General features: G+C 37.6%; 1 protein-coding gene across 4 annotated transcripts in view; it reads right to left on the bottom strand.

The window, feature by feature from the left end:
• The window catches only part of WNK3 (WNK lysine deficient protein kinase 3), a 186,198-nt gene that overhangs the window by 36,740 nt on the left and 136,124 nt on the right, over positions 1–13,334 (bottom strand). For 3 of the 4 annotated variants that reach the window (XM_067023028.1, XM_067023027.1, XM_067023029.1), the window contains 4 exons: positions 5,783–6,014; positions 5,254–5,384; positions 4,042–4,664; positions 1,486–1,697 (listed from right to left, as the gene is read on the bottom strand). In XM_067023028.1, coding sequence (XP_066879129.1) covers positions 1,486–1,697; positions 4,042–4,664; positions 5,254–5,384; positions 5,783–6,014 — 1,198 coding nt within the window. The remainder of the gene's footprint in view (positions 1–1,485; positions 1,698–4,041; positions 4,665–5,253; positions 5,385–5,782; positions 6,015–13,334) is intronic. The other variant, XM_059049735.2, reaches the window with a different exon arrangement.

The following is a 13,334-nucleotide window of genomic DNA, read 5'->3' as shown; positions in this document are numbered from 1 at the left end:
ACTCAGCAACTAAAACGAACAAACTATTATAACACAAAATAACTTAAATAATCCCAAAGACAATGTTATGAGTCAAAAAAGCCAATCTCAAATGGCATGTTTTTACCATGGGATCCCACGGTTGATTAGAAAGAATCAGTGTGGTTTAAGTGCCTGACAATTAGCTTTTTTATTGTAATAAGAAAGTGCCTGATGTTAAGCTTTTGATTGCTGAGATATACATTTCAAAGAAGTCCATCTCAAATAAATCCATTGCCAGCTATACAACTATATAAAGAGCCAGCCCACCCCACCCATTAAGTTTCCCTTTTAGAAAGCCCTGGTTGACCTAGATAACTGATCATTTGAGTGTCCCTGTTTTTCCCTCCCTGTGCTTTAATTCCCTCTCTCACTCTCAATAAACAGTGAACCTACGAAACCCTAAGTACCCCACCCTCAACCAGGATGAAGGAAAAACCCCAGATCTGCTAGGGCGCGCTCTTGCTCTCTAGTATGTACTCCTGTTTCCCACCTCCTGACCAAACCTCTTGTTATGTCGCCCACACGATGTGTACCCCCCAGGACCTGTGAATAATAAACCTTGTTTTTTGAAACTTTCCCAGCCTTTTCCGGCTTCTACGGGTTGCCTGCATTCCTTGGCTTATGGCCCTTTTCCTCCATCTTCAAAGCCAGCAATGCTGCATCTCTCTGACACTGCTTCCTTCCTCATATCTTCTCTCTGATCCTTTCTTTTGCCTCTCCTACTTTAGAGGACCCTTGTGATTACACTGGGCCCACTCAGATAATCCAGTATATCTCCCTATTTAAAATGTTGATTAGCATCTTAAATTCCATCTACAACCTCAATTACCCTTTGCCATATAACTGAACATAGTCACAGGTTGCAGGCATTTGTACATGGATGTGTTTGGGGGGGACCATTCTGCCTACCGCAAATTCTGTTGAGATTGCACATATACCCTTACAGTTCACCCTCAACCCCACCTTGACTATGCACAAGTAACCAAGTAAGTCTGACCGGATTAACAACTTCTTTATTAAGTTGAGACCGATCCTCTCTTTTTACAAATTCAAAGACATACAGTTTTTCTAATAGTCTTGTAATAAATACAGATCTCTTACATCAGATAGAATATGAATTTACTTTTAAGATTATCTTTGTTAAGCAATAAACTCCTTAAAAAACACCAAATCCTCGACCAGCAGTTCCCATTGACTACCAACATTTCAAAAACTTATTTTGGGGATTGAAACTGGGTTCCCAGGTATTTGTTTTCCAAATGAAAACATAACACTCATCTCCTCTCCAAAATCGATCACCTATCCTCATCATTATTTCAGAAAAGAACATTCAGCACCAACAAAGTGGAAAAGATACTTCTTTAAATCACCTTAGTTTAATAAAAAATAAGTTAATTATTGTTATTTTTCTAATTTTGCTTATCTTTGACCAGTTTTTTTCAATCACTTTTAAGATTGATTTACCTGTTGTAACTGTGCCACTGTCCACATGTGTCAAGGACTGGGGACGGCTTCGAAGTTTGCTTTTGAAAGATCTTGGTCTACGTGGTGATGCAGGTGGTAGAGGAATCTCTGATGATTGGACTTTGCTGTCTTTAATTGCCCGAAGGCGTGCATAGAGCTCCTGTAGCTCCTTATTCTGCTGGGTTTGAAGATTTACCACCTCCTGAATGTGTCTGAAGGAAAATCATGCAGAAAGCATTTTAATGGCACAGGCACCATACAGATGAGCCAAGGAACTCTACCAGTACAATCAAAGTTTAACAAGGAATTTAGATTAAGAATGTGTAAATACAGAATATTTTCACAATTTTAAGATTTTCAATGCCTTCCTAAGTGTGACATTAAACTAATCAGACATAAAGAAAAAGCTCAATAAATTGATAAGAACGAATTTCTAAAACTTCAATACAGTAAAAGATAATTTAAAAAATTAAAGTCTCACAGTACTGATAATATTAACCTTTTCTTTATTATATGTTGCAAGTATAAACAGGAAAAAAATTGTAACATATAGTAAAAGGTTAATATTCAGAATATATAAATAGCTCCTAAAAATCAATAAGAAAAAAAGAAACAACTTTATAGAAAAAGGGGGAAAGAATATGAAAAGGTGACTCCAAAGAAGAGGAAATACAAGTAGCCAATAAATATGAGATGATGCACATCCTTAGTATTAATTAGAACACAAATTTTTTAACATCTTTATTACAGTATAATTGCTTTACAATGGTATGTTAGTTTCTGCTGTATAACAAAGTGAATCAGCTATACATATACATGCATCCCCATATCTCCTCCCTCTTGTGTCTCTCTCCCACCCTCCCTATCCCACCCCTCTAGGTGGTCACAAAGCACCAAGCTGATCTCCCTGTGCTATGTGGCTGCTTCCCACTAGCTATCTATTTTACATTTGGTAGTGTATATATGTCCATGCCACTCTCTCAGTTCGTCCCAGCTTACCCTTCCCCCTCCCCGTGTCCTCAAATCCATTCTCTATGTCTGCATCTTTATTCCTGTCCTGCCCCTAGGTTCTTCAGAATCATTTTTTTTCTTTTAGATTCCATATATATGTGTTAGCATACACAGAACACAGATTTTTTAAAGTATTTTTTATTCATATGATTGGAATAAAATGAAAAGAATCAATATCCAGTCTAATCTTGTTAAGGAGTGGGAAAACAGGCACTTTCATATATTTCTGTTTGGTGTATAAAATGGTATATCTACATTGGATGACAATTTGAAATGTACAAACCTTTTAACCCAGCAATTCCACTTTTAGGTATCTATCCTACAAAAATACTAACATAAGTATGAAAAAATATAAGGATGTTGACTTCAACATTTTTTTACATAAGCAAAATATGGGATAAAACTGAAATGCCCATTAAGGAGAGATTAAATAAACTTCAAACGGCTATATGCTATTCCAATGTATGGAATAAAGATTATTTGTGCAAACATGAACATGAAGAGGAGACAATGTTAAGTCAAAAAAATTGTAGAGTAACGTATATTATGATCCCACTTTTATACAACTCAAAAACTATATATTTGTAAATGCAAGAAAAATGACAGGCAAGATATATACCAAATAGTTCATAGTGGTCGCCTCTGAGAAATGAGATTAGGGCATGAGAAATAGGAGACTGGTTTGTGTGCATTTTTACTGTTGTGATATTATGTTTTATAATAAAAAAGATATATTTGGTCTTTGTCCCTGTTCTTGGCACACAGCTCCTAAAACCCTTGTAACTTCCTAAGTGATAAGAGCAATGGGAAAATCTTTTGTTATAATATTTGGTCTTTTGTCCTCAAATAGCTCCAGTTCCTGAAATAGTTCCAGAGTGATAAAGGTAAAAGGAGTGTCTCATTATTCAAAACAAGCCCCTCTGATCACGAAGTGACTTTTGGATGGCCCCAAAGGATGGGCACCTCTAAGGAGGGGAACAAGGATGGAAGTTGAATTAATCACCAATGGCTAACGATTTACTCAATCATGCCTATGTAATGAAGCTTCCATAAAAATCCATGAACTACAGGGGTTCTAAGAGCTTCTAGGTCGGTTGAAGACATGAAGGTGCTGGGAGAGTGGCACTTCTGTGAGGCCATGAATTTCCATGCCTCTTCCCCTATACCTTGCCATCTGGCTGTTCTTGAGTTGTACCCTTTTATAATAAACCAATAATCTAGTAAGGAAACTTTTCCTGAGCTCTGTAAGCCACTCTAGCAAGGTAATCAAACCTGAGGAGGGGTTTGTGGGAACCTCTGATTTATAACAGGTTGGTAAGAAGCACAGGTAACACTACCTGGACTCGTGATGGGCATCTGAAAGGGGGTGGTCTTGTGGGACTGAGCCCTTAGCCTGTGGGATCTGATGCTATCTTTGTAGTTTTCAACCATAAATTTTTTTCCATCATTAAAATGTCACCAACCCAAAATTAGTTACCAATCAAAAACTTAGTTCTATAAAACCCAAGGCAATCAAATTTGTGACAAAAGAGAAGCAGTCCTTACTTTTCTCGTAATCTTTGAAGCTCCACCTTTAAGTCCTCATCCTCTACTTCTGACTCATCATCACTGCTCATTGGGGAAGACGGTGAATAGAAGAGTGAGCTCTGTGTTTGAACATAGGCTTTTTCTTCACGGAGTGGTAAGCACTTTTCTCTCTCTGGACCAGTCTTTGCCACTGATTTCCCTCTGCCACAAAGAGTGGCTGAAAATTCACTATCAGAGGTAGGCTGTATCCCAGCAGTAAGTATCTCTCTCTCTTTAAGCAACAGTTCAGATCCAGACTGCATGCTACTTCCTGTGGCTGAATTTTCTTCCAACTCCTTTTCTGGAGTCATCAAAGATACATCAGTCTCACAAGCCGTACTGAAAGATGAGAAGTTGTCAGCTTGTTTAGGAATTCTTTTATCTTCTTTGAAGGTTTCCTGAAGAGCTTGTAACTTCTGAGAAGAAAGTGAAGTTTTTGGATTGTGTGTGGCAGGTTCCATTTCTACCAATTGAGACTTTGCTGTTTCAGTAAAGGCTAAAGCTTCTTCACTAGGCTGGCTTGTCATTTTATTGAATGCTGGTATGTGTTCTATTCCAAAAGATGTCACTTTCACTGACTGCTGCTGAGGAACTGTAATCACCTGAAATACAAAAAGGCAAAGGTGGCTGGCTCTGCCTAACCAAAGAGTAAACCCATAAAGCAATTCAATATCAATATATATTGATATTGTACAAACACTGATAATACCAAAACTAAAAAATCCCATCTATACTTGCCATATTCAAAGCTTTGCAATTGGGCCCTTTGCAAAGAGAATTGGCTTCATATTGCTCAAATAAAATTCTGCAATTAAAAAACATTCCATATGTACACCTAAAACTAACACAATATTGTAAATCATCTATACTTCAATTAAACAATACAATGAAAAAGAATTCAATTGCCAAGATTCTAAAGGACATGAAATTAGATTTATAAAAAAGATGACCCAACCACCCACCAAAAAATGATGACCCATTTCTGTGCTCCCTTCCAGCTACTAAAATCTTCATTTCTTTAGACTTGCCTTTAGTGGATGGCTACAGAAGGTGACAGAATGCATATAAGGGGAAAAATTAAATATGATAATAATCTACATTTAAAATAATTACCATCTACAGACTTAGATCTTCAATGCTGTTACCTTTTATAATGCCTTTGTAGATAATGATTTAACCAAAGACACAAACCTGGAACCGACCCCGCTGAAATGATCCACTGATTGCTTTACATCTACTCAAAGCCCTAGCATCAGCTGTGGACTCTCCTGTCAGAGGAATGGGGTCAGGAGCAACTGCTGATGTCGTATCTTCTGTATCCACTGCAAGTTTTGCCAAATTGTAAGCAGAAAGGAGAAAATTGCTTGTTAAGACTACATTTGTTTACATTACCAAAAATGAAGAAAAGTAGAAAAACTTAACTCCTGCTAGACAATTTAAAAAGTGTTAATGTAATAAGCAACATTGTAGAAGTCCCTAATTCTGAATCAGACATTGCAAGATTTTTCCCGAGACTTAGTATCTATATGAAATGAATACTTTAAAACCAAATTAGTTACAAAAGGAAAAATAAAATGGCAATGACATTAATGGGACGTGTCACATACATGGGCTACATGGAAAAAGTGGCAAGATTTGTGTATGTACAACAACAAAAAGAAACAGAAGTAAATGAAAAATGATGTTACCTAGTCTATGTCCCTGACTGTAAGCACACTACCTTGACGGACTTTTGATCTCTTGAAAAAGCTGGTTGACTGCCGTAGCCTGTATGCCCAGCTTTTTAATTTGCGAGTCCAGGATTTCTTGCTAATAGGATTTTTGAGACTAGGACAAGAAAAGCTTAGGCCAAAATATCCACCTCCTGTCTGCAGATGAATGGCTCCACCGCTTGACACAGCAGCAGGATAGGCCTCTGGATCCCCTGGAAGTGAAGCATCTGAGGACATCTCCTAATGGAGACAAAAAGAGGAAAACCAAAATGATAGTAATTTAGGTGAGGTGGAGCAATTGTTTCTACCATTGGAGTTTCTTGCATGGACTAATCAGTAATCAAAACCAGAATGCTATATGCTAAAGGAACTTCTCTAGGCAAGAAACACAAGAGAAGGAAAAGGCCTACAATAACAAACCCAAAACAATTAAGAAAATGGTAATAGGAACATACATACCGATAATTACCTTAAATGTAAATGGATTAAATGCTCCAACCAAAAGACAGAGACTGGCTGAATGGATACAAAAACAACACCCATATATATGCTGCCTACAAGAGACTCTCTTCAGACCTGGGAGACATACAGACTGAAAGTGACGGGATGGAAAAATATATTCCATGCAAAAGGAAATCAAAAGAAAGCTGGAGTAGCAATTCTCATATCAAACAAAATAGACTTTAAAACAAACACTATTACAAGAGACAAAGAAGGACACTACATAATGATCAAGGGATCAATCCAAGAAGAAGATATAACAATTTTAAATATTTATGCACCCAGCATAGGAGTACCTCAATACATAAGGCAAATACTAACAGCCATAAAAGGGGAAATCGACAGTAACACAATCATAGTAGGGGAATTTAACACCCCACTTTCACCAATGGACAGATCATCCAAAATGAAAATCAATAAGGAAATACAAGCTTTTAAATGATACATTAAATTACATGGACTTAATTGATATTTATAGGACATTACATCCAAAAACAACAGAATACACTTTCTTCTCATATGCTCATGGAACATTCTCCAGGATAGATCATATCTTGGGTCACAAATCTAGCCTTGGTAACTTTAAGAAAATTGAAATCGTATCAAGTATCTTTTCTGACCACAACGCTATGAGACTAGATATCAATTACAGGAAAAAATCTGTAAAAAATACAAACATATGGATGCTAAACAATACACTACTAAATAACCAGGAGATCACTGAAGATATCAAAGAAGAAATAAAAAAATACCTAGAAATAAATGACAATGAAACAACGATGAGCCAAAACCTATGGGATGCAGCAAAAGCAGTTCTAAGAGGGAAGTTTATAGCTATACAAGCCTACCTTAAGAAACAAGAAACATCTCAAATAAACAACCTAAACTTACAGCTAAGCAATTAGAGAAAGAAGAACAAAAAAAAAACACAAGTTAGCAGAAGGAAAGAAATCATAATGCTCAAATCAGAAAGAAATGAAGGAAACGATAGCAAAGATCAAAAAAACTAAAAGCTGGTTCTTTGAGAAGATAAACAAAATTGATAAAACATGAGCCAGACTCATCAAGAAAAAAAGGGAGAAGACTCAAATCAATAGAATTAGAAATGAAAAAGGAGAAGTAACAACTGACACTGCAGAAATACAAAGGATCAAGAGAGATTACTACAAGCAACTCTATGACAATAAAATGGACAACGTGGAAGAAATGGACAAATCCTTAGAAATGCACCACCTTCCGAGACTGAACCAGGAAGAAATAGAAAATATGAACAGGCTAATCACAAGCACTGAAATTGAGACTGTGATTAAAAATCTTCCAACAAACAAAAGCACAGGACCAGATGGCTTCACAGGCGAATTCTATCAAACATTTAGAAAAGAGCTAACACCTATCCTTCTCAAACTCTTCCAAAAGATAGCAGAGGGAGGAACACTCCCAAACTCATTCTACGAGGCCACCATCACCCTGATACCAAAACCAAAGACGTCACAAAGAAAGAAAGCTACAGGCCAATATCACTGATGAACATAGATGCAAAAATCCTCAACAAAATACTAGCAAACAGAATCCAACAGAATATTGAAAGGATCATACACCATGATCAAGTGGGGTTTATCCAAGGAACGCATTGATTCTTCAATATACACAAAGCAATCAATGTGATACACCATATTAACAAATTGAAGAATAAAAACCATATGATCATCTCAATAGATGCAGAGAAAGGTTTTGACAAATATCAACACTGATTTATGATAAAAACCCTCCAGAAAGTAGGCATAGGAGGAACTTACCTCAACATAATAAAAGCCATATATGACAAACCCACAGCCAACACTGTCCTCAATGGTGAAAAACTGAAACCATTTCCAATAAGATCATGAACAAGACAAGGTTGCCCACTCTCACCACTCTTATTCAACATAGTTTCAGAAGTTTTAGCCACAGCAATCAGAGAAGAAAAAGAAATAAAGGGAATCCAAATTGGAAAAGAAGAAGTAAAGCTGTCACTGTTTGCAGATGACATGATACTCTACACAGAGAATCCTAAAGATGCTACCAGAACTACTGGAGCTAATCAATGGATTTGGGAAAGTAGCAGGATACAAAATTAATACACAGAAATCTCTTGCATTCCTATACACTAATGATGAAAAATCTGAAAGTGAAATTACATTAAATCCCATTTTCCATTGCAACAAAAAGAATAAAATACCTAGGAATAAATGTACCTATGGAGACAAAAGACCTGTATGCAGAAAATTATAAGACACTGATGAGAGAAATTAAAGATGATACAAACAGATGGAGAGATATACCATGTTCTTGGATTGGAAGAATCAACATTGTGAAAATGACTCTACTACCCAAAGCAATCTACAGATTCAATGCAATCTCTATCAAATTACCACTGGCATTTTTTACAGAACTAGAACAAAAACTTTCACAATTTGTATGGAAACACAAAAGACCGTGAACAGCCAAAGCAATCTTGAGAAAGAAAAATGGAGCTGGAGCAGTCAAGCGCCCTGACTTCAGACTATAATACAAAGCTACAGTAATAAAGACAGTATGGTACTGGCAGAAAAACAGAAATATAGGTCAATGGAACAGGATAGAAAGCCCAGCGATAAACCCACACACATATGGTCACCTTACCTTTGATAAAGGAGGCAAGAATATACAGTGGAGAAAAGACAGTCTCTTCAATAAGTGGTGCTGGGAAAACTGGACAGCTACATGTAAAAGAATGAAAGTAGAACACTCCCTAACCATACACAAAAATAAACTCAAAATGGATTAAAGACCTAAATGTAAGGCCAGACACTATCAAACTCTTAGAGGAAAACATAGGCAGAACACTCTATGACATCAATCACAGCAAGATCCTTTTTGACCCATCTCCTAGAGAAATGGAAATAAAAACAAAAATAAACAAATGGGACCTAATGAAACTTAAAAGCTTTTGCACAGCAAAGGAAATCATAAACAAGACCAAAAGACACCCCTCAGAATGGGAAAAAATATTTGCAAATGAAGCAACTGACAAAGGATTAATCTCCAAAATTTACAAGCAGCTCTTGCAGCTCAATATCAAAAAAACAAACAACCAAATCCAAAAACGGGCAGAAGACCTAAATAAACATTTCTCCAAGGAAGATATACAGATTGCCATCAAACACATGAAAGAATGCTCAACACCACTAATCATTAGAGCAATGCAAATCAAAACTACAATGCTGTATCATCTCACACCAGTCAGAATGGCCATTATCAAAAAATCTACAAACAATAAATGCTGGAGAGGGTGTGGAGAAAAGGGACCACTCTTGCACTGTTGGTGGGAATGTAAATTGATACAGCCACTATGGAGAACAGTATGGAGGTTCCTTAAAAAACTACAAATAGGGCTTCCCTGGTGGCGCAGTGGTTGAGAGTCTGCCTGCTCATGCAGGGGACACAGGTTCGTGCCCCGGTCTGGGAAGATCCCACATGCTGCGGACCGGCTGTGCCTGGGAGCCATGGCCGGTGAGCGTGCACGTCCGGAGCCTGTGCTCCACAATGGGAGAGGCCACAGCAGTGAGAGGCCCGCGTACCACAAAAAAAAAAAAAAAAAAAACTACAAATAGAACTACCATACGATCCAGCAATCCCACTACTGGGCATATACCCTTAGAAAACCATAATTCAAAAAGAGTCATGTACCGAAATGTTCACTGCAGCACTATTTCAATAGCCGGGACATGGAAGCAACCTAAGTGTCCATCAACAGATGAATGGATAAAGAAGATGTGGCACATATATACAATGGAATATTACTCAGCCATAAAAAGAAATGAAACTGAGTTATTTGTAATGAGGTGGATAGACCTGGAGTCTGTCATACAGAGTGAAGTAAGTCAGAAAGAGAAAAACAAATACCGTATGCTAACACATATATATGGAATCTAAAAAAAAAATGTCATGAAGAGATTAGTGGTCGGATGGGAATAAAACACAGACCTACAAGAGAATGGACTTGACGATATGGGGAGGGGGAAGGGTAAGCTGTGACGATGTGAGAGAGTGGTTGTGTGTATATGGACATATATACACTACCAAATGTAAAATAGATAGCTAGTGGGAAGCAGTCACGTAGCACAGGGAGGTCAGCTCGGTGCTTTGTGACCATGTAGAAGGGTGGGATATGGAGGGTGGGAGGGAGGGAGATGCAAGGGGGAAGAGATATGGGGATATATGTATATGTATAACTGATTCATTTTGTTATAAAGCAGAAACTAACACACCATTGTAAAGCAATTGTACTCCAATAAAAATGTAAAAAAATATAATGCTATGTATACTTCTATTTATAGTATCATATCAGACTAAACATGAAGTATTCAACTTATAGGAATTAAGCCTTCCCCTTTCTTTAAAAATACTATTTAAACTTCAGATAAATAAAACAGCAGAATATTAAATTTCCACCCTAGAATATTTTTTATTATAGCAACTTTGAAAACTGAAAATTAAAATATGAAGACATAACCCTCATATGCACCAATTCACTAAAAAAGGTTACTTAAACCCTATTAATCTTAAAATGGAAATTTTCATTTATCCTTATATTATCTAAGAAAGATGCCTGACACGCATGATAAACATAGAAAAACAAGATATCTAGGCATTTACATTTACAGAAATATATTACCAAATCAAGTTTCTTACATTATGTAAGCACACAGAAATTTACAATGGACCTCAAAATTATTTCAAACTCTAAAAATTGTTAACATCAGGCCACAGCTGGCTATAAAATCATTCTTCCCTCTTCTTGTCCTCCCATCCCTCCCCTCAAAAATCAGAATTAACTGCTGCTGTATTCTGAGTATTCTAAAAATAAATTTCTTATAATAACTAATAGAAAAAATTAATATACACAGCCAGAAATACTTTGGGAAACATGAGAATGGCCCCTACTAATTTAGAAAATTAAAAGAGTAAAAGTTCAAAGAAAGGGATTCAGCATTTGTCTGAAGGAAGACAGCCTAAGCGGCACTAAGTAAACTGCAGTTTGGGGTAAGCATAATTAACACTTAAGTCAGCAGTTATTAAAAGTAAAATTCTGAACAGTTTTTATTTTCCAAAGTCCCATTTTGGACTAGTAATACTACTTTCATACAGAGGAAAAAACTCTCAATAATATTATGATTTAGAAAGTGTTGCATTGGTCCCACTGAAATTACAGAAAAGATTTTTATTAAGCAATAACTGGATCAAGATGATAAATTAAATACAAGTTCTAGCCTCCCTTACCAACCCAAATCCACAGGTACAACAGGAAAAACAGATGTAGACACATGCATATAAGATTTTTTAAATTAATTAATTAATTTTTTTAGCTGCATTGGATCTTTGTTGCTGTGTGTGGGCTTTCTCTAGTTGCAGCGAGTGGGGGCTACACTTCGTTGTGGTGCGTGGGCTTCTCATTGTGGTGGCTTCTCTTGTTGCAGAGCACGGGCTCTAGGCACATGGGCTTCAGTAGTTGTGGCACTCAGGCTCAGTAATTGTGGCTCACAAACTCTAGAACACAGGTTCAGTAGTTGTGGCACACGGGCTTCGTTGCTCCGTGGCATGTGGGATCTTCCCAGACCAGGGCTCAAACCCATGTCCCCTGCATTGGCAGGCGGATTCTTAACCACTGCACCACCAGAGAAGCCCTGCATATAAGATTAAAGGAGGAAAAAGCAGCCTCCTTTAATGCATAATGACATATGCAGGAACTCTTTCAAAATGCAGTGAATTCAGGTGGTAGACATGGGCAGCAGGAGAGAGCACCCTGGCCAACCAAAAGGATGGGTGGTTGGATAGAACGCTTACAAAGCTATAACAATGTATCTGTCTCCTATCTGTCACTTCAGCATCATCTTATAACACTCTCCTACTTACTGGCCTTCTTTTGTTTCCTGGAACAGGTCTCCACCTATGAATGTCACCATGACATACAAATCCTTCCCTGACCACCCTATATAAAGTAATTCCTTAGTCTTCCTATCATAGCCCTTTATTTATTTGTTTAGGATCTATCTTCCCCCACTAGAATGTGAGCTCCACAAAAACAGAGATCTTGACTTATTCACTGCTCAGCAGATATTCACTGAATGGACGAGTGAACTGGTTGGGGCACCTTCCCACCTCATCTCCACAATGAACAAAAGACAGCAGAGGCATCTGCTCCCAAATAAGAGTGGTAAGGAGGAAAATGTTTATTGCCAAGAAAAAGGTCAGTAATGTAGGGAAGAGACAAGATCCAGGAGTAAGGGGAAGCCCTGCTACCTTTGAAGACTAGCTATTGGACCTCCCTCTGGGCAGCATTAAAGACAAGTTGCAATGCCCAGTGCCAGGAAGCATGTCCCATGCTTTTCCCACAATTACTGGAGTAAGGCTATAGTAATTATATATAGCATTTACAAACAGACAAACAGGGAATCTTATGGGGGAAAAAGAAAAACTGAGTACACAACGAAGAATCACCAACACTTTTGGGAAATCAGCAGTTTAAGAAAACACTAAACTCAACAAACAGAATACCCAAGGAATCATCATTAATAACACAGAATAAGACTTTAATATGTTGAAAGAGATATGTGAATATACTATATCCATAAGAAAAAGAATGAACTATAGTTACTAGAAATTAAAAATACAATCCTTGACATAAAAAAATATCTGAATAGGAGATTATAAACAGCCTAAAAGTTGAGACATTCTCCTAGTACAAAAAGCAAAGGACAAAGAGATGTAAAGCATGAAATGAGGGATTTCCCTGGTGGTGCAGTGGTTAAGAATCTGCCTGCCAGGGGAAGGAACATAGGTTCAATTCCTGGTCCAAGAGGATGCCACATGCCGCGGAGCAACTAAGCCCGTGCACCACAACTATGGAGCCTGCGCTCTAGAGCCCGCATGCCACAACTACTGAAGCCTGTGTGCCTAGAGCCTGGGCTCCACAACAACAGAAGCCACCACAATGAGAAGCCTGCACACTGTGACGAAGAGTAGCCCCCACTCGCAGCA

This window comes from Kogia breviceps, chromosome X (genome assembly GCF_026419965.1).
Source record: "Kogia breviceps isolate mKogBre1 chromosome X, mKogBre1 haplotype 1, whole genome shotgun sequence".
Classification (NCBI taxonomy): Eukaryota; Metazoa; Chordata; class Mammalia; order Artiodactyla; family Physeteridae; genus Kogia; species Kogia breviceps.
This window is presented reverse-complemented; position numbering and strand designations above follow the sequence as displayed.